The sequence below is a fragment of the Miniopterus schreibersii genome, assembly GCF_964146895.1.
Source record: "Miniopterus schreibersii genome assembly, chromosome: X".
Taxonomy (NCBI): domain Eukaryota; kingdom Metazoa; phylum Chordata; class Mammalia; order Chiroptera; family Miniopteridae; genus Miniopterus; species Miniopterus schreibersii.
In genome coordinates this window covers 22567515-22590361 of record NC_138104.1, presented here as the reverse complement: position 1 = coordinate 22590361, position 22847 = coordinate 22567515, and the positions used below count along the sequence as shown (strand labels likewise).

Below are 22847 nucleotides of genomic sequence, written 5' to 3'. Positions count from 1 at the left end.
TTTTCTTGGGTCCCAATTAATGTTATGAGCAAATAGAAAAGTTGGTGACCAGAGAGCAATTAATCTCTTTGGTGTTCCTGTCATCTGTGTGGCCTCTCAGGCTGTGATGGAGAATATCAGAAAACTAATCACTTTATAAATCTTCACTTTTGATTTACAAGATCCTGGCGTCCTGCCTTTGTATTCTGTGCAGAAATATAAACTAAGAAGGGTTCTTTCCCCAGGTCTCCTCACCAATCAATTTCTCTTTATCCCTTTTATTTATTTATTTATTTATTTATTTATTTATTTATTTATTTTGTGGGAGCAGGGTAGTGTAAGACATTTGTTGGGACTGTAGCAATAAACACAAGCAAGCATTGCTCAGCAAACATGCCGACTCTTACACTTGCAAAGAGCCAAACTGTCCTTAATTTTTCAAATTATACTTTGACCCAGTTAACTGGAGTTATTTCTACATTAACTCTCTGTCTACTTCACACAGGCTGTGCCATTGAACTTGCACTGATTCTTTTACAGGTTACTTAGAAATGTAGCCATTGACATGTTTTGGGGGGATCCACGACACAGAAAAAACAATAACAAAGAAAACGAAACCCTGCAACTAACACTGAGGAGAAGAGAGGGAAAGGGAGCTTTACAAGAGAAAAAGAAACATGTCAGAACCTAAAAAAAATGTGTAGATTAAGGTGCATCCATGAAACAAGTATTTGCATTGTTCATTTGCATCAAGCAAAGGGCCCAAGGTCTCCTTGCCCAGTTGTAAATGCAAGGCAGTCTGGGCCATCAAGTTGTCAGGAGCCTGTCCATTTTCAGATTTCCTGGATAGAACAGAACCAGAGACATTCTCAAAGGAAGAAAGTACTGAGCACATGTCAGCCAGTTCTTCATGCTCCGTCCCACAGTGTCTCTTTAATCCTCACTGAGAGGTTTGACAGACCTTGTAATCTCACATTCACTATCATCTGTGAGACAGCCCCCAGGGTAGCAATTCTTTCTGACAGTAGGAAGACACTGCAGTCTCAGGCAGTGTTGGCTAACATCCTCTCCCCATTCTACCTCCCAACAAGCTCAACTCACTGGTAGTGAATTGCCACTGAAAAATGGCAGTTCTAGCTCAGGGGTTATTTTTCAGTCAATGTCTTCATTGCTACTTACTATTGACAAACAATGGCTTGCAAAACACCTTGTTATAATTTCATTTTATTCCCCCACAACAGCCTCAGGAACCCTCAAGCCTACAGAACTCAACTGCCCATTCTCATAGAGGTAGTGGCAGGACCAGAGGGACTAGAAGGCAGGCTTTCCAGGCCCTGAACTCTGGCAATACTGCATTGCTTCCTGAGCTTAGCATCTCAAACTCTGACCCCAGTTGTTTGGGTTAGAAAATGAGGAAACTGTCCAGAGGCTAGAGGAGCCTCTCCCCCGTCCTTCCCTGTTTCATTAATTTTAGCATGTATTAATCTCCCACTGGTCCCGGGCACTATGGCAAGTGAGAAGAAAAGGCTCGGAGAGATAACCAAGGGGATTGCAGAACCCCTTAGGTAGTTTCCCAATTGGCCCCCAAGCACCAGAACATGGAGATATGCAAACTGAGTAGGGAGTGGAGAGTGGTGAGTTCGAATCCAGAGTCCCAATCTGCCTCTGTCCGGCACCCTGGGCCCCACCTCCACCCTGGCCGCTGGCAGATGGAACCTTAAGCGAATTGGGGTGACAGGTTGAGAGAGTTTGGGGTGCCCTCGGGGAACTTTCAGGAGAGCCTCAGGCCAGGAGAACATACCCCACCTGTGCAAAGGCTGGAATGGAAAGCAGGGGAAGCAGACGCCAGGCACTGCTCACTGACCTGTTCACTGGCCTCCTCCGTCTTCTACGGGTGCACGCGCTCCGAGCTCTCCAGGGCGCTCCTCCGAGGTCTGTGGCTCGCAGGTTGTGTGGAGAGCTAGAGTGCTCACGAGGGGGGCGGGGGGACCCAAAAGTGGGTGGGAGGAAAAACATCACCGCCCTCACACCACGAGGGAGCTGCGGTTCGCTCCGCTCCCGGGGGCAGAGCCAAGGAGCGGGCGCTGGCGGCCCAGGGCCACCTGCCTGCCCGCTGCCCGCTGCCCGCTGCCCGCTGCCCGCTGCCCGCTGCCCGCTGCCCGCTGCCCGCTCCCCCTCTTGGCTCAGGAGGCTGGCCGCTAGGCGCAGGCGGGAAGTCTGCAAGCGCGCAGCCGCTGCCAGCCCGCACTCCTTCTCCGCCCCGGCACTATGGCTTTATTCCTGCTCCCCACACTGGAAAGTTAGGAAATCAGGAGAAAGTGTGAGGCTCAGCCGGCGACTTTCCCATCACGCAGCGCCCCCACTGCACCCCCCTCTTCTGACTAAGCAAGCTTTGGGGTCTTAAAGGGACCGCACTTCTCCTCTGGCCCCTCCTTCCCCTCTGAGCAGGATGCACTTAGGAGCTCACCACCTCTAGCGCCCGCCGGGGAAGACCCCAGCTACCCTCTGACTTTCCTGACTGGAAGCCTGCACTCCTCTGCTCCAGCACAAAGGCCTCTCTGGATGCATGGATCTAGTCTGGTCCTGAGTTGGTGCACTGGACACAGGATGATCTGGCCTCACAAATTATGCGGTAGCAAGCTGCGTACCATTTCGGGTCGTTTCCGAATCCTCATTGCCGCTAACGTTGGTGTACTTAAAGCCAGGGTGGGGGTGGAGAGAGAGGGGACTACTTAGAAATCTGTTTTCTCACAGAGAGGATTCCCAAACCCCAAAGAAAGGACCTCTATAAATATTAAGGGTCTTGAAGCAAACTTGGAATGTCCCACCATTGCCTCCATTGTTTCAGTAGCCCCTAGGATTCTGAGTTGGGCCAAGAACTCAGCCCTGAAATTACAATAGCACTGCTGATGCCTTGGTGAGCTTGAGACAGACTATTACAAATTTGTATTTATTCTGTGAGCAATATTTACAAAGAATTATCAGAAACTTATAAGGCTCGAAAGCTCTGCCTTGACAGACAGTACACATTTATATTTTAAGCCCCTAAGCTTGGAGGAGAGCTACAGAGCTTTTTCCCATGACATGGAACTGGATAATGATATCCCTAATATCCGTGTACCATTTTATGACTTACAGAGTATTTTCATAGAGATCAACATTACTTTTTAAACTCTCACAACAAACTATGAACTATCTGTGGTCTCAAACATTAGAGTTGGTGGGGACCTCCTGGGCCATTCAGCTCAACCTTTTTATGTCACAGTAGAGAAAACTGATGGAGTGGGGATGCAGGGGAGGTGATGTATCCAAGGTCACACAGCCAGTAAATTCTAAATTTGAGATGCCAATACGTATTTCCTGACTTTCAACCCACTACTCTCTGGTTTGTTATCTCCAATCTATAGATAAGGAAATTGATGCTCAGTGAAATTGTAGATTGCCAAAGATACACATATCAAAAAAGAGAACAAAGGAAAATTAAAACAAGAACAATTGTCCTTGGAAGTTACCTCCTTTTTTCTTTCTACAAAAGTGTTAATATCATCCAACTAGCCCCTGCATTGCTGGAGATGTTTATTTCATTGTTAACAAAGAAAGGGGGGCCCTTTCTGAAATGTTGCCTTTAGGGCAGAAAATGTCTAGCTTCATTCTGCTGCTTGGGTAGCCATACATTGCCACATGCATTCAATTTGTGCTGTAGTATATTAGTTTGAGCTTGGTGATTTGTTGCCTTATAACTGTTCTCATGCTATTTAATGCACTGATGTTTTGTTTCACTAGACTGTGAGTTCTTCAAGGGCAAGGACTGGCTGTTCAGTTTCTTTTTTGTTTGTATCCTCCAACCCTTGTCATCACTCCTGACATGCTTAGAGAGTTTTCAGGAAAATGGGTTTCAGGGACAAGCCTGGGACAAGCCTGGGACAAACATGGATTCTAGCATGTAAAATAAGTAGACTTACTGACATTTCAAAAGTCATCTATTTGGCTACAGCCAACCACTTGCCCTCCTTGCTTGATGTAATATTCTGATGACAGCATAACAAACCATCCCAAAACCTAGTGGCTTAAAAGTTTAAAATGACTTATTATGATCAAATAATGGTTCTTTTCAACTGGGCAGTTTTTGCTTAGGATTTCTTATATACTTGGCAACTGTGTAAGGGTGCTGCTGGAATTTTCTGAAATGTTCTTCATTAGTGTAAATGCTGGTGGTCCTTGTATTCGTCCCAGTCTTGATTTTTGAATTGGAAACTCCAGTTTGGGTGACTCCTAACCTAGACTTCCTACTACTAGGTCTTATTCAAACTAACCTGATGATTATCTTCATGCCTTATTCTCTCTATTTATTAAATGGGCATTAGAGCATAGATCTCATATTCATTTTAAAAACTTTTATTTCAAGATAATTGTAGATTTACAGGCAGTTAAGAAAAATTAAGAGGGATTCTGAATACCCTTCACTCCCAATGGCAACATCATGCACAACTGTAGTACAACATCACAAACAAGAAACTGACAGATACAGTCCATCCACTTTATCCCAATTTCACCAGTTTTACGTACACCCATTTGCCTGTGTGTATCACTCTATGAAATTTTATCACATGTGTGGGTTCATGTGACTACTACCACAGTAAAGATACTGAACAGTGCTAACACCTTAAGGATTTCCAGAGTTAATCTTTTATAGTCATACCCATCTTTTCTCCCCCTCTTTTTACTCCCTAGCAACCACTAAACTGTTCCCCATGTCTATAATTTTGTCATTTCAGAATAAAGTATACCATAAGAAAAATAGTCAATAATATTTTAATAACTATGTATGATGCCAGGTTGGTAGTAGACTGATCTGGGGAAATCGCTTCATAAATTATGTAAATGTCTAACCACTATGCTATATACCTGAAACTAACATAAAATAATATTGAAAGTCAACTGTAATTGAAAAAATTTAAATTAAATTTTAAAAAAAGAGGTTGTGGTCAAGATTGCAGAGTAGGTGGGAGCTATAGTCATCTCTTCCATGACCATATCAAAATTACAACTAAATAATAGAACAATCAATAAAAATATCATGTGAAGACTAGGTGAGCAGAAGTCCTATAACTAAGGATATAAAGAAGCCATGTAGAGACTGGTAAGAGGTGTGGAGACATGAAAACAGCTGGCTCCACACTTACATGTGTCAGTTGAAAATCTGGCAGGATATCTCAGCTGCAGAGCTCACCTTGAGGGGTGAGCGGTCTTGGTCCTATGCAGGCCTTCCCAGCCTAGAACACCAGTGCTGGGGGAGAATCTCACATAACTTCTGGCTGTGAAAATCAGAAGGGATTCCGACCATCAGGGTGAGATGGAAGGCTGCTGGAAACCTAGGCATCTCCTTAAAGAGCCCTCACAAAAACTCTTGCTCAAAGGCACTCACCTTGGACTCAAGTTGAGGGACATCGGCTCAGGGGGTGCCAGAGACACAAAGGGAGAAACTGAGGTATGTGGCTTCTGGGCGAGTACTGGAGAGAGATTACCATTGACTTTGTGTTGAGCTCTCTTCCCGCATGGTCCATGGGTGTCATCTTTCCTGTGTTGAGCACTTCCCCATCCTCCCCAGCACAGCCAAATCTAAATCTACATTAGCCTGGTGAATTCCACTCACTCCAACTTGCGAACTTCCTGAGACCTTGCCCCATCTAATTCACACATTACCTTAAGCTCTTTTTTAAATCCTCACCCAAGTTCATGTCTATTGATTTTAGAAAGAGGAAGAGAGAAAAAGAAAGAGAAACATCGATGTGAGAGAGAAACATTGATCAGTTGTCACCTGCAGGAGACAACTGTATAAAATTGTATAAAACTAAAATGTTTTGCACAACAAAGGAAACCACCAACAAAACGAAAAGACAATCTTCTGAAGTAAAGAAGCTATTTGGCAATGATACATCCCATAAGGGGGTTGTATCCAAAACTTATAAAGAATTCATACAAATTAACACCAAAAAAATAATAAAATCAAATAAAAAAGAATAAATCTAATTTAAAAATGGGCAGAAGACCTGAATAGAAATTTCTCCAAAGAGGGCATACCGATGTCCAATAGACATATGAAAAGATGCTCAACACCATTAATCATCAGAGAAATGCAAATTAAAAACACTGAGATGTCACCTCACGTCTGTTAGAATGGCTATCATCAATAAATCAAAAAACAACAACTGTTGGCTAAAATGTGGAGAAAAGGTAATCCTGTGCACTGTTGGAATTGCAAATTGATTGCAGCCACTCTGGAGAACAGTACAGAGGTTCCTCAAAAATTGAAAATAGAAGCGCCTTATGACCTAGCAATTCCACTTCTGGGTATATATTTGATGAAATCCAAAAGACTAATTCAAAAAGATATATGCACCCCTAAGTTCATTGCAGCATTACTTACAATTGCCAAGATATGGAAGAAGTACAAGTGCCCATCAGTAGACAGTAGATAAGGAAGTGGTACATATATGCAATGGAATGTTACTCGACCATAAAAAAGAATGAAATCTTACCATTTGAAACAACATGGTTGGACCTAGAAGGTATTATGCTATGTGAAATAAGTCAGTCAGAGATAGACAAATATCATATGATTTCACTTATATGTGTAACTTAAAGAATAACATAAATGAACAAATAGAAACTGACTCATAAATACAGAGAACAAACTGAGGGTTGCCAGATGGTAGGGGGATTAGGAGCTGGATGAAAGAGGTGAAGGGGTTAAGAAATACAAATTTTAGTTACAAAATAGTCACAGGGATGTAAAGTATAACATAGGGAATATAGTCAATAATATTTTAATAACTATGTATGGTGCCATGTGGGTCCTAGAATGATCAGAGAGATCACTTTGTAAATTGTATAATTGCCTGACCACTATGCTGTACACCTCAAACTAATATAAAATAATATTGAAAGTCAACACTAATTGAAAAACAAAAATAAATAGATACATTTTAAAAATAATAAAATAATAATTAAAAATAAAATACTATAAAATGAATTGGAAAAAAAGAGTATTACATGGAATTATACACTATTTATCCATTTGAGATTTTTTTTTTCCACTCAATATAACTCTCTGGAGATCCATTCAAGCTGACCAGGCACAAGATTTGGTTTCTTTTTTTAATTTATCTTTATTGTTGAAAAAATTACAGATGTCCCCTTTTTTCCCTCATTGACCTCTTCTACCCCACACCTACTCCTCACCCCAGGCCTTCACCACACTATTGCCCATGGGTTATGCACATATGCATATAAATTCTTTGGTCAATCTCTCCCCCCACCCAATTTTATTTCTTTTGTTGCTGAGTAGTATTCGACGGTATGGATGTATCACAGCTTTTTTAACCATTTATCTAATGTAGGGCATCTGGGTTGATTCCAGATTTTGGCAGTTATAAATAGAACTGCTATGAACATTTGTTTATAGGTTTGCATGAACATAAATTTTCATTTCTCTGGAATAAATACCCAACAGTGCAGTTCCTGGATTGTATGGTAAGTGTGCATTTAGTTTTTTAAAGATTGCCATGTGCTTTTTCAAAGTGGTTATGCTATTTATATTCCCACCAGCAGTGCATGAGAGATCCAATTTCTCTGCATTCTTTTTTTGTTTTGTTTTTTTGTGTTTTTTGTTTGTTTGTTTTTTTCAGTAAAAATGAGACTTTTGTTCTCTTTTATTTATGGACTACTATACTTCAGCTTCAGTGTTCCCATTAGAAGAGAGACTTTCCTTAAAAATCAGAATTATGAGGCCAGCCTCTCCTAATCACATACATACTCTTAATGAAAAGAACTGCTCCACATTTTAAGAATTCAAAACATTTCTAATGAATGCTAAAATTAACATAAAACCTCTTGGCAGTAGCCTATGGGGATTCCCTTTGCTTATGATTTTGTATTTCTTTTTTTTTTTAAATTTTATTACTGTTTAAAATATTACAGATGTCCCTTTTTCTCCCCAATGACCCATTCCACTCCGTTCCTTCCCTCTCCCCAGTCCCTCTCCCCACCATTGTCCATGTCCCTGGGTTGTGTATATATATGCATATAAATTCTTTGGTTACTCTCTCCCCCTGCACCCACCCGCCCTCCTCTATCCCTCTGACATTCATCAGTCTCATCTATGCTTCCATGTCATTGAATCTATTCTGTTCATCGGTTTATTAAGTTCTTTAGATTCCACGTATAAGCGAAATCATGTGATATTTGTCTTTCGCTTCCTGGCTTATTTCACTTAGCATAATATGCTCCAGGTCCATCCATACTGTCCCAAAGGGTATGAGATTCTTCTTCTGCGTAGTATTCCATGGTGTAAATGTCCCACAGCTTTTTTATCCACTCATCTACTGATGGGCACTTGGGCTGTTTCCAGATCTTAGCTATTGCAAACTGCGCTGCTATGAACATATATCCTTTCTGATGAATGTTTCAGGATTCTTAGGATACATTCCTAGGAGTGGAATCACTGGGTCAAAAGGCAGCTCCATTTTTAATTTTTTGAGGAACCCCCATACTGTTTTCCAGAGTGGTTGCACCAGTCTGCATTCCCACCAGCAGTGTACTAGGGTTGCCCTTTCTCCACACCCTCGCCAGCACATGTCGTTTGTTGATTTGTTGCTGGCAGCCATTCTGACAGGTATGAAGTGATACCTCATTGTGGTTTTAATTTGCATCTCTCTGATGATTAGCGATGTTGAGCATTTTCTCATGCGTCTCTTGGCCATCCATATGTCCTCTTTGGAGAAGTGTCTATTCAAGTCCTTTGCCCATTTCTTAATTGGGTTGTTTGTCTTCCTCTTGCTGAGTGCTATGAGTTCTTTGTACACTTTGGAATTAGCCCCTTATCAGATTTATCCTTGGCAAATATGTTTTCCCAGACTTTGGGGTTCCTTTGTATTTTGAGGCTGTTTTCTTTTCCTGTGCAGAAGCTTTTTAGTTTGATGTAGTCCCGTATGTTTATTTTTTCCTTTGTTTCTCTTGCCCTAGGAGATGTATCAGTGAAAAGTCCACTACGGGGGATGTCTGTGACTTTACTGCCTATGTTTTCTTTCAGGATTTTTATGGTTTTGCAACTTATATTTAAGTCTTCTATCTATTTTGAGTTTATTTTTGTGTATGGTGAAAGTTGGTGGTCTAGTTTCATTTTTTTGCATGTATCTGTCCAGTTTTCCCACCACCACTTATTGAAGAGACTGTCTTTACTCCATTGGATACTCTTGCCTCCTTTGTCAAATATTAATTGACCATAATGGCGTGGGTCTATTTCTGGGGTCTCTGTTCTGTTCCATTGATCTATATACCTGTTGTTGTACCAATACCAGGCCGTTTTGATTACAGTGGCTTTGTAATATAGTTTGAAGTCTGGTAATGTGATCCCTCCCACTCAGTTCTTTTTTTCTGATGATGGCTGCAGCTATTCGGGGTCTTTTTTGGTTCCATATAAATTTTCGAAATGTTTGTTCTAGGTCTGTGAAATATGCTGTTGGTATTTTCATAAGAATTGCATTAAATTTATAAATTGCTTTGGGTAGTATGGACATTTTAATGATATTAATTCTTCCAATCCATGAGCATGGTATATTCTTCCACTTGTTTAAATCTTCCTCTATTTCTTTTTTCAGTGTCACATAGTTTTCTGAGTACAGGTCTTTTACATCCTTGGTTAAGTTTATTCCTAGGTATCTTATTTTTTTAGTTGCAATAGTAAATGGTATTGCTTTTTAGTTTCCCTCTCTGAAAGTTCATTGTTGGTGTATAAGAATGCCATTGATTTCTGGATGCTGATTTTGTATCCAGCTACCTTATCAAATCTAGTAGTACTTTGATGGAGTCTTTAGGATTTTCTATGTACAATATGATGTCATCTGCAAATAATGACAGTTTTACTTCCTCCTTTCCAATTTGGATACCTTTTATGTTTTCTTCCTGTCTGATGGCTATGGCGAGGACTTCCAGTACTATGTTGAATAAGAGTGGTGAAAGTGGACATACCTGTCTTGTTCCTGTTTTTAATGGAAATGGTTTTAGTTTTTGCCCATTGAGTATGATGTTGGCTGTAGGTCTGTCGTATATGGCCTTTATCATGTTCAGGTATGATCCCTCTATTCCCACTTTGCTGAGAGTTTTTATCAGACATGGGTGCTGGATTTTGTTGAATGCTTTTTCTGCGTCTATTGATATGATCATGCGATATTTGTCCTTCATTTTGTTTATGTGATGTATCACATTAATTGATTTGCGGATGTTGTACCAGCCTTGCATGCCCAGAATAAATCCAACTTGGTCATGATGTATGATCTTTTTAATGTATTGCTGGATCCGGTTTGCTAGTATTTTAGTGAGGATTTTAGCATCTATGTTCATCAGGGATATTAGCCTGTAATTTTCTTTCTTTGTAGTATCTTTATCTGGTTTTGGGATTAGGATGATGCTGGCCTCATAAAAAGAGTTTGGGAGTTTTCCCTCCTCTTGAATTTTCTGGAATAGTTTGAATAGAATAGGTGTTAAGTCTTTTTTGAATGTTTGGGAAAACTCACCTGTAAATCCATCTGGTGCAGGACTTTTGTTTGCTGGGAGTTTTTTTATTACTGCTTCAATTTCATTAGTTGTTATCGGCCTATTCAGGTTTTCTCCCTCTTCTTGATTCAGCTTTGGAAGGTTGTATGCTTCTAGGAATTTATCCATTTCCCCCATGTTGTCCAGTTTGTTGGCATATAGTTGCTCATAATATTTTCTTACAATCCTTTGTATTTCTGTTGGTTCAGTTGTTATAGTGCCTCTTTCATTTCTGATTTTATTTATTTGGGTCCTCTCTCTTTGTTTCTTAGTGAGCCTGGCTAAAGGTGCATCAATCTTATTTACCTTTTCAAAGAACCAGCTCTTGGTTTCATTTATTTTTTGTATTATTTTTTAGGCTCTATGTCATTAATTTCTGCTCTGATCTTTATTATTTCTTTTCTTCTACTTTCTCTGGGCTTTTGTTGTTGTTCTCTTTCTAAGTTTTTAAGTTGTAGGGTTAAAGAGTCTATTAGAAGTTTTTCTTGTTTTTTGAGGTAGGCTTGTAGTGTTATGAACGTTCCTCTCAGGACTGCTTTCATTGTGTCCCATAGATTTGGAGTTGTTTTGTGTTCATTTTCATTTGTTTCCGGGAAGTTTTTTATTTCTTTCTTAATCTCTTTGGTAGCCTATTCATTGTTTAAAAACATGTTTTTCAGTCTCCATGTGTTTAAATGTCTTTTAGTGTTTTTATTGTAGTTGATTTCTAATTTCATGCCCTCATAATCCAAGAAGACGCTTGATATGATTTCAATCTTCTTGAACTTATAGAGACTTGTTCTGTGTTCTAACATGTGGCCTATCTTTGAGAATGTCCTGTGTGCACTTGAGAAGAATGTATATTCTGCAGCTTTGGGGTAGAATGTTCTGTAAATGTTGATTAAATCCATCTGAACTAGTGTGCCATTTAGGGTCACTGTTTCCTTCTTTATTTTTTGTCTGAAAGACCTATCCAGTGAAGTCAGTGGGTGTTAAAGTCCCCAAGTATGACTGTATTGCTGTCAATCTCTCCCTTAAAATCTTCTAGAAGTTTGTGTTTTTTTTTTATAAATTTAGGTGCTCCTATATTGGGTGCATATGTTTTTTCAGGGTTATATCCTCTTGCTGGATTGATCCCTTTAGTATTATTATGTAATGACCTTTCTTGTCTTACATTATGGTCTTCATTTTGAAGTCTATTTTGTCAGATATAACTATTGCTACCCCAGCTTTTTTTTCATTTTCATTTGCATGGAAAGTTCTTTTTCCATCCCTTCACTCTCATCCTGTATGAGGCTTTTGTTCTGAGGTGGGTCTCTTGTAGACAGCATATATTTGGGTCTTGTTTTCTTATCCATTCAAACACCCTATATCTTTTTATTGGGCATTCAATCCATTTACATTTATGGTTATTATTGAAAGATACCTACTGACATTTTGTTTCTTTATAGCTATGTTTCTCATTCTCTTTATTTCTACTTTTAATTATAGCAGTCCCTTTAACATTTCCTGTAATGCTGGTTTTGTAGTGATAAAATCTTTTAGCCTTTTTTTTTTTGTCTGGGAAGCTCTTTATTTCACCATCCAGTTTGATTGATAATCTTGCTGGATAGAGTAGTCTTGGTTTCAGATCCTTGTTTTGCATTACCTTGAATACTTCATGCCATTTCCTTCTGGCCTACAGAGTTTCCAATGAGAAGTCAGATGACAGCCTTATGGGAGCTCCTTTATAGGTAACAGATTGCTTTTCTCTAGCTTCCTTTAAGATTCTCTCTTTGTCTTGGATTCTTTACATTTTAATTGTGAGGTGTCTGGGGGTGGGCCTCTTTGGATTCTTCTTCTTTGGGACTCTCTCTGCCTCCAGAACCTGAGTGCCTTTTTCCTTGACCAGGTTAGGGATGTTTTCTGGCATTATTTCATCAAACAGGTTCTCTAACCCCTCCTCACTTTCAACCTCCTCTGGCACTCCTATAATACAAATATTGTTATGTTTTATGCTGTTCCACAGCTCCCTTAGACTGTCCTCCTGTTTTTTAATTGTTTATTTTGTTTTTGGGTCTCTGATTGAGTGATTTTTTTTCTACCCTGTCTTCTAATTCACTGATCTAATCCTCAGCTTCCTCTAATCTGCTGTTTATTCCTTCTAATGTATTCTTTATTTCTGCTACGTCATTCTTCATTTCTGACTGGTCATTTTTCATAGTTACCAAATCCTTTTTCATGCTGTTGAGCATCCTTACAATCAGTATTCTGAACTCTATATCTGAGAGATTGCTTACCTCTGTTTCATTTGGCTCTTTTTGTGGAGATTTCTCTTGTTCTTTCATTTGGGGCATTTTTTGGTCTCCTCATTTTGGCTAAGTGTTAGGTAGATCTTCTAAGACTCTCAGTCTTTTTGGAGGGTCTCTGGTACAGGCCAATGTCAGAGGCAGTTTGTGACTGTCCCTGAGTACCCTGTTTGGAGCTATCAACAACCCCAGGCTGAGGTCTCTGCTGCTGGGGCTAGAGGCATTTGGAAAGGACTAAGATGTACACCAAAGTCACTTTTCTAAGGCTGGGTCCCAAAAGAGATCAGGCAAAGACTCAAAGCACCCTGAGGTCTACCTCAGTCTGCAGACTGGTTAATCTGATTCTCTTAATGAGCTCAGGCTGTAGAAGCTCCACAGGATGGGGAAGTTGGTTGTTATCAGTCTCTTAACAAGGCTCAGGCTGTAGAAATCCTCTAGGCAGGGCAAGAGGCTCTCCAGCAGGGTGGGGCAATTGCTTCCCCCCTCAGGCAAAAGCTGAAAATTCACCTCCCAAGAAAGATGTCCCCCACAGTCTGGGGGAATGACTCTCCCCACACTCTCCCCACACAGCTCCAGTCCACTCCACTCCCCCTCCACCAGAGCCCAAGGTGAGTGGCTGCACATGAAACATTGTATGTTGGCTCTTTAAGAGGGTGCCCGCATTTCCAACCATCTCTCCATGGTAGACAGATACCGAGCTGCTTTTCACAGGCAGATGTTATATGGGCACCTTTCTCAGTTCTGGTGCTCTTGTCTGGGAAGCTCAGCCTGGGGTTTAGGCCCCAGAGTCCTCAGTGGGACACCCCCCACAGCTGAGATATCCTTCTGGATCTTCAGCTGCTGCCTGTGGGATTCCAGCCAGCCCTCTCAAGTCCGCACTTCCTACCAGTCTCTGTGCTGTCTCCACTTTTCCTCCTTGGTTATGTGAGTGCTCTCCAGCCAGTCCTCAGTTGGATTTCAGGATGGTTTTCAGAATGTTTTTTCTATGTTTTAGTTGTAAGTCCAGATCAGTCCCGGGAGAGTGTCAGTGTAGCTTCCACTCAATCTGCCGCCATCTTGGATACCTAATGATATCTACCATCTTTTTCTGTATTCATTTGATGTCTATACATCCTCTTTGGTGAAATGTCTCTTAATATGTTTTCCACTTTATCTAATTGGATTGTTTTCTTACAGTTGAATTTTGAAAGTTCTTTATATATTCTAGATAGTAGTCTTTTGTTATATACATGGTTTCTCCCAGACTGTAGTTTGTCTTTTCATCCTCTTCCCTTAAGCTTTCATAGAACAAAATTTAGTTTTATGAGGTCCAATTTATCAATTTTTTCTTGTAAGGATTGTGTTGATATTAAGTCTAAAAACCCTTTGCCTAACCCTAGATCCCAAACATTTTCCCTTATTTTTAAAGTGTTATAGTTTCATTTTTACATTTAAATCTATGATCCTTTTTGAGTTAATTTTTATATAAAGTGTGATCTTTGGATCAAGGTTCACATTTTGCCCATGAATGTCCAATTGCTCCAACATCATTAAAAAACACACACTATCTTTCTTCAAGTGTGTTTACAACTTGGTTAAACGTCAGTTGGGCATTGTATGGGCCTATTGTTGGTTTCTCTATTTTGTTCTCTGTGTTTATCCCTCCATCAACAACACCCAGTCTGATTACTGTAGACATACAGTAAACCTTAATATTAATCACTCTTAATTCCTCTCACTTTAATCATTTTTAAGATTGTTTCAGCTAAGCTGGGCCTCATACTTTTCTGTATAAATTTTAGAATAAGCTCATCTATGTCTACAAAAACCTTTCTTGGATTTGGATAGGAATTGCATTAAACATGTAGATCAATTTAGAAATAATTGATAACTTTAATGTGCTGACTCCTACAATCTGTGAACACAGCATGTCTCTGTATTTATTGAGGTCTTCTTTGATTTCATACATCAGTGCTTTGTAGTTTTTAGCATACAGATCCTGTATGTTTCCTTACATTCATACCTACATATTTATCTTCTTTTAAGCAGTTGTAAATATTATTGTTTTAATATTCAGTTTCCAATATGCATTGCTAGCATGTACTAATGCAGTTCATTGTTGTGTGCTGATCTTATATACTGTATGCTGTAGAACTTATACTCATTATATTTATTTGTTTTTCCCAGCTTCATTGAGATTTAATTGATGGATAACATTGTGTGAGTTTAAGGTGTAGAACATGATGATTTGATATATGTATATGGTGCAAAATGATTACCACAATAAGGTTAATTAATGAGTCCATCAACTCACATAATTACAATGTTTTTGTGGTTAGAACATTTAAGATCTACTCTCTTAGCAACTTTTAAGTATATAATACAGTATTGTTAACTATAGCGACCATGCTGTATATTAGATCCTTAGAATGAATTCATCTTATAACTGGCAGTTTATACCCTTTGACCAATGTTTCCCCTTTTCCTTCATCCCCCAGCCCCTGGAAACTGCCATTCTGTTCTCTGTTTCTACAGGTTGTCATTGTTGTTTTTGTAGATGCCACATATAAGTGAGATAATACAGTATTTGCCTTTCTCTATCTAATTTATTTCACTTAGCATAATGCCTTAAAGTCCATCCATACTATTATAAATGACAGAAAAGAATGTGAAAGTGGAGGTATTACAGAATGATTAATACTGAACAGTGTTCTGAAGATATGGATTTTAGCCTTTTCTCTTTTTTTATCTGTATTGTTGAAAGTATTACAGATGTCCCCCCTCACTGACTCCCTTTCCCCTGCTCTCCCCCAAGGTGTTTACCATGCTATTGTCTATGTCCATGGGTTATGCTTATATGCATATAAGTTCTTTGGTTAATCTCTTCTCATCCCCCCCCCCCCTTCCCTCTGAGATTCATCTGTTTGTTCCCTGCTTGTTGTCCCATTTGAAGTTGGGAAACTTGGGTTATTTTATTAACTTTCTAAAAAATAACAAGGTACATTAATATTGATGAGGACTATATTATGGTATATGTTTACTTTTTTATACAGAAAATCAGACCAACCTAGAGTTTGCATTAATCAGATATTTGATTTAATATTTAGAAGTTGATAATTCACTATACAGACCTTTTAGGACCCTTAAGCTGTATTTTAATATGAGCCCCTTTATTGCTTGCATGTATTCTTGCTTGTTACTGAATTTTTGTCTCTCTGTTGTATTTTCTTTCTCCTAGTTATTTCTAAAAGGTACTAGAATGCAGAATTGGTTGTCATTAGTGTGGTTCATCTAATATTTTCAGCTTTTCTTTTCTCAGGTCCATGGTAGAACTTTACCCCTTTCCCTCTTTGGGGTTGAGCATGGCTATCAGTTTTGCTTTGGCTGGTGAAATCTTAGAAAAAGTGATGTGTCATTTCTAGGTGAAAAATTTTAGTACCAGTGCATGATTTGCCCCATTCCCTTCCACTACTACAGAATAATGAATACATGTATTGAAATGAAGCCTGCATTTTCTGAGTGCCTAAGATGAGCAAAGCCCCCTGTAGACTCATCATTTTGGATAACTAAAGTGAGTGATAAATTAAACTTTGCTAGGCTTCAAGAGGTTGCTTATTGTTGCAGTATAACCTGGGTAATCCTGACTGATACCAAGAGCAAAAACAATCCTGTTTCTTAGCAATCTATGGAAACAAGAGAAGTAAACAGGGTAGTTTGGAAAATCTTAGAAAGTAGTTAATAGAAGCAGTTATCACTTGGTTCAATGTATTCATTTTAGTTAGGCTGTCATCCTCCATTTATGCCTTTCAGCTACTATATCAAATAAAAATAGCTAAGGGTATTTTTATTTAGGTTTTGTGTTATATCTGAATATTTTTATAGAGTTGATTTTCTTTTTAAGTGATTTTATATTTTTGGGGCATTTTAAGTGATTCTGTTCCGAAGAGAGCACATCTCCAGATTTATCTTAAAAGCCTATGAAAAAGCAAGATTTGGTTTTCAGAAAATTTCAGGAACATATTTATTTTAAAAGTCAAGGTAAACTCATTATAGTGTTCAGGTTGGTAGTAAATATCTAAATGATGCAAGGAGGTGCATTCCTTGATCCGAAAGTAGTGTGCCCACTATTACTATGAATGAGTCAAATGGGCAAAGCATTAAACACACTCTCTTCTGATTGAAGATTTGTAGTTTAACTACCTTTTTAAGCAGTCTTACAAAGGTTTGTAAAACTTATTAACCAGGGATGTCAAAAAACGAAGTAGAGATATATTCAGCTGTTACACTATGCCTAGAAAAATGCAATATGGTGGGATAGAAACTGCCTCCCTGGAAGCTCTATTGCTATAGAGTATTTAATTACTTTAAATTGAATTTGTTTAGAAAGCTTACTGTAGAACCCTGAGCTACTCATAGTTCCCTAGAACACAGTGAACTTCCCAGTGTATTTGCCTTTATTCCAAAGCTAGGTAGCAGAGCTGTCCACTATTATTTTTTGGCAGAACCCAGTAAAGTGACTGTTTCATTGCCTTAACCACAGCATCTAGCTCTCCTTAGGTAGGTAGCATGGTACACTCAATAGAGCCAAGGCTTTGGTATTGCTTTGGAATCAAGCATATCTGAACCTGAATCCCAATAAGCCATTCTGCTTTTCCAGACTCCTTCCTTATGTGTAAAAGGGGGATAATAATAATGTTGCTGTGGAGATTCAATGACCTGATTTACATGGAGTGCCTGGCATAATGCCTGACATACTGTAGGTGCTCATTATTTGTTTCCATCCTCAGTTTGCCCTCCCTGCCCTCATCCACTTAGTCCAAACGTGAGAGCTATTGCACATTCAGCAAAGTCCCTTATTAGCTACTGAAGCTTTAGTTTGCCTATCTTTAGGAAAAGTGGGGATAAAAGCAGGAAGAGAAACCCAATAATTAGCCCAATTTCCCACCCTATTTTTCCAGTCAGGGAGTGAGATGGAGAGCAGAGTGCCAATATGCCTGCAAGTGGAACAGTAAAGAGAGTGATGCCAAAATGGAAGTCACTCACTCCTCACAACCAACTGTGCAAGCACCAGGTATTGTTCTGGTGCTTGATGATCATAATAAAATCTTAGATGCAGATTTGGGCCTAGGATCCCCTTTTCCAGCTTCACGGCACATGGACAAGAAATAAGACACAAGCCAGAATCAAAAGAAGCCACCTGGATATTCTCAGATCCAAATTTTCTGTTCTTTCAGTTCTCAGGGAAGGCAAGTTTGTTTCTGATTAGGAAATGATGTTGGCAACCCAACATTAGAGCTATATAACCCAGGGAATAAGAGCAGGAAACAGGGGATACAGAAAGCAAGATGGCAAACTGCTGACCTAAAGGCTGAGGAGAGCCTGTCAGTCCACATGGTTTGCCTGGACTTAACAAGGATGTTTTTCAGACTTTGAATTGGTTCCAAACAATCTTTATTTTTTATAATTAGTAGATTTCACACAAAATTCTTTATATTCAGTTCCTCTTAAAAATTAAAATTGCTGACAACACAAGGCTGACATCTCTACATGGTAACATAGGCTAGAACAGAATAGTGGCTGCTGATTTTACATAGCAAATGTGCTTGCTAATTGCCAGAGTTCCCACCATTCCCTACTGTGTCCCTATTGTTACCTTCAGGCCTGTTTTACTTTTTCAGGTTACCTTTCTAGATTCTAGAGGTATTTGAGTTTGACCCATGGTGTACAGTGATAACTGTTTAACAACTGGCTCTCTAGGAAGAAAAATCATCCTGATTTGTAGAAATTTTCAATTTCTGTTATGTAAATATTGCCAACATGGCCGATTTCAAACAACCAATGTGTTTTCACTTAATGTGGAGTTGGTAAAAGATGTGCACAATTGCCTCTCACAATCTGGTGAGAGCTGATTCCAAGACATCACTGGCTTGAATCCACTCAAAAAAGCTTCAGCAAGTAATTGTGATGGTCAGGGGCATGAGCCAAGAGATCTTATTCAGAGGTTAAGAGTGAGAAATTAACCAGAAATAGTCAGATTTAACACCTGACATGGAACCCATCATTAAGTCAACACTACTTCCTTGTTCCCTACTTCTTTTTTTAGTGTTTATTGAATTTATTAGAGTGACATTGGTTAATAAAATTATATAGGTTTCAGGTGTACAGTTCTATAATACATCATCTGTATATTGTATTGTGTGTTCACCAACCCAAGTCTAGTCTCCTTCCATCACCACTTACCCCCCTTTAGCCTCTTCTACCCTCTCCCACCCCCCTTTCTCTCTGGTAATCACCATACTGTTGTCTGTGTCTATGAGTTGTTTTTTGTTCTCTTGCTTAATCCCTTCACCTTTTTCACAGAGCCCCCCAACCTCCCTCCCCTCTGGCAAATGTTCATCTTTTCTCTATCTATGAATCTGTCTCTATTTTGTTTGTTTGTTTTGTTCATTAGATTACACATATAAGTGAAATCACATAGCACTTGTCTTTCTCTGACTGACTTATTTCACTTAGCATGATGCTCTCCAGGTCCATCTACACTGTTGCAAAAGGTACGATGTCCTTTTTAACAGCTGAGTAGTATTCCATTGTACCACAGCTTTTTTAATCCACTCATCTACTGATGGGCACTACCTCTTTTTAAAAAATTCCACAAGCCCAGCCGGGCATGGCTCAGCGGTTGAGTATCGACCTGGGATCCAGGCGATCGGGGTTCGATTCCCGGTCAGGGCACATAACCGGTTGCGGGCTTGATCAATGACTCTCTCATCATTGATGTTTCTGTCTCTCTCTCTCCCTCTCCCTTCCTCTCTCTGAAATCAATAAAGATATATTTAAAAAAATATTAAAAAATAATTAAAAATTCCACAAACCAGCTATCCAGGCTTTGGGCATGATTAATCTGGAAAGGAGGTATGGACTGATGAAGGGTTAGCACTAGCTTGATGAAGTCAGATAACAAAGTACAGGCCCCCTGACAGTACTGCTGAGTTCTTCCTGTTAACTGAATACTGAACTCCTTTTCTCCTTATGAGAAGGAAACTAGGGGAAAGGACCAGGGAGAACAGTGAGCTACCTATTTAGAAGTCAAGATGGGAATGCAATGGAAACAGACTGAGAACTACATCCAAAAATCTCTTCTAAACTAGAACTGTGAAGCTGCCGAACACATATGCAGATGGCAAGGACCATAAGCAGAGACATCGTCCTCTTCTATTCCATACTGGAAAATGACAAAATAGGCATAGAATAGTACCCTAGAAGGTCAAAATTTGAAGGCACCATAGAGACAACTTAGTCCAAATCTGATTAACTTACAGAGGGAGAAACTGGTGCCCAGGGGGAGAAGGATTAATGAGTGGTTCAACTGGGTCTGAAAGTCATGCTTTTTGACAGCCAATCTGGAGCTTTTCCTTCTACCCCATACTGCCTCTCAAGGAGTTAAAAAGTAAAAGATTCAGTCCACCAACTATTTTTGTTGCCAAACCAACAACATGAATAATATTTTTTGACTGAATCAACTGTCTGTTTAAGCATCATGTAGACACGGTCAAACACTCATCTCTAGTTTTCTCTGTGTTTGGATGATTTTGAAGCCTAGCAGAGAGAATCTGCACGTCCAGGGAATTTTGCCAAGAAAATCTGAAAATCTAAACAGTCACTCTCATATTGGCCCTATAAACAAGTGTCCAAGTCTTTTTTTTTTTCTTTTCATATTAAAGAAAATATGATGTTTTAGCCACAAGAGAAGCAATTTCAAATGTGGATGGATTCTTTAACTGAGAACTATTGGCTCTAGTCTTGTCTTTGTCTGGATGGGTCATATTTCCAATTCCTGGTCACTGCAGGCCTCAGTTTCCACATATGTAAAATACAAGTGTTGAACTCCATGATTTCTCAGGTTGCTACAAGCTCTAAGAATCTTTGATCGCAAAGTCATATTATAGGTGCCCACTCAGTCTATTGGAACATTCCAACCTGAGTTTTTCTGGCCACAGAACATTTTGGAACCCAAGTGCCAGAGACATTGCTGAGTCCCCAAAACCTTGCAAAGCTTGGTAATTGGGGTTATTCTCCACAGCAGCTAACTTACACAGGTAACCCCAAATATCTATTCTCATTAGAAACCTCCTTTTGCTGCCTTTGAATTTTCCTGGTAACCTCTTAGTCATAAAGGCTGCTTGTAATAGAAAAAATCTCCAAAAAATCATACCTTTAAAAATAAAAAGCCTAAACCCAAATGAACCTTTTACTAGATTATGGGCTCCAGTGCTCATTCCTCAAGGGACTCTTGTGAAATCAGAGACAAAAACTTGAGAACAATCAGACACAGAGAAATGTCAAACTAAAGTTTGAGTTTATTTAATTTTATTGTTTTCAAATCCAGCAAGAGTTGGGGGAAGGGTATAAAGAACACAGAGAAACCTACTCCCAGATACAAAGTCCAAGTGCTCAACCATGTTTTTCTGTCACTTAGAGTTCAGCTTTCTCCACTATTAATGGAACTTAAGCCAAACAAGAGTTTCTTTTATGCTTTCTCTTCCAGCTCCCTGCTTGCTAAGTCCTGTGCAAACTTGTAGCAGTTTCCAAGCACATGGCTGTGAAATTATCAGGGCTGGATTAATGCCAGTACAAACCAATTTATTGGGGTCCTGAAATTAACTAAAACCTAGAAAGTTTGATTAATTGTGGCATAGCACAGCAAGGAGCATTCAAGGGGGAGACCATCAAGCCAGAACACATGCGGGGACTCTGTCCTGCTCCTCAATTTATACTACACATAAAGAAGAGTTCCTTCTGTGGACAGAGCTGTGCTGCTCTTACTACTTATTTGTACATAACAAAAATGTCGTTTTTGAGTCCAGCAGGGGAAATGGTAGTTAGTGGGTCTTAGCTACCTATGTAATCAGCCAATCCTATAATAGTAGTTTTTGGGATTAATTTCATTTAATTTAATTATCATCTTCAAGCAACCCATTTGACAAGCTCGACTTTTTTCAAAACAACATGGGCTAAATATGCCTTTGGAGAGTCATTGTTGAGATCCAGCACTTCTGTGGTTTTTTAAAACACCTTACCACATAAGACAAGGAGAAGGAGAATGATTGTATGGCAAATCATTAGGGTTAAAAAAGATATCAGTGTCCCCCACAGACCGGAGCCTTTCCTTTTAGCTCCTATTCAAAACAATACCAGACCAATCTATTGCAAAAAAAACTCCTCAGCTAAAAGTACTAAGTCCAATGTCTAAAGGCTCCCAAGGTACTTGTCAGTAGATGCCCTTGAAGGCCTGGGCAATGGGAGCAAGAAGACTTCTCAACCTTGGGAACAATGTGCTGCTGTAAAGTGCTCACTTGTGAGCAGGTAGGGGTTCCATGCTTCTGTCCAGCTGACTTAGAGCCCTGGCATGGACACAGTTGTCTACCATGTGAGCTTCTAAAGTGCCAGGTTGAGCTCTGGCTGGTTCCCTTTGTCGGCACCAGGCCTAAAGCTCTACCTGAGTACATCCAGGCTGACATTTAGCAGGATGCTGCGAAACAGTTGTACCACTGTTAAAGAATTTAAATATTTCCTTGCCGTTGGGTAAATTGCTGCTGACCCAAGCTTCCCCAAGTGTTCCCTGCAGACTCCACTGCTTCTGCCACTGCCCTCCCTCGCAGGATCCTTGGGCTCTCACCATGATCCACAGCTAAAGGGTTACTGGCCAGCAGGGAAGCCTTCATTATATGTGCCAGCAGAACTTCTGGCATATATTCTAGTTGGTTACTGCCCTTGATGGAGCAGAAATTAACTATTTTAGATATCACCCTAAGTATATCACAAAATGATATCATGATGGTGAAGAGAAACTTATTGAAAAAAACACCATGTGATCTTCATGACTAAAACAACAAGAAGCTATTTCATTACTAACGGCAGTCCCAAAGCCATGAGCAATGGCACTGCTGCAGGCTCGCTGGGTATAGAGCAAGGCATCTAGCATAAGCGCTGACCCAAAGTAGGTGTGCAGGAAGTGTTCTTAGAGGAAAG

General features: G+C 39.6%; 1 protein-coding gene across 4 annotated transcripts in view; it reads right to left on the bottom strand.

Moving 5' to 3' along the window:
- The window catches only part of CHRDL1 (chordin like 1), a 122372-nt gene extending 120232 nt beyond the window's left edge, over positions 1–2140 (bottom strand). For 2 of the 4 annotated variants that reach the window (XM_081125785.1, XM_081125787.1), the window contains exon 1: positions 1844–2089. In XM_081125785.1, the coding sequence (XP_080981911.1) occupies positions 1844–1995 (152 nt within the window). In that variant the 5' untranslated portion in view covers positions 1996–2089. Of the gene's footprint in view, positions 1–1843 lie in introns of all 4 variants that reach the window. The other 2 variants (XM_081125786.1, XM_081125788.1) reach the window with 2 other exon arrangements.
- Between the last annotated feature and the right edge of the window lie 20707 nt (positions 2141–22847).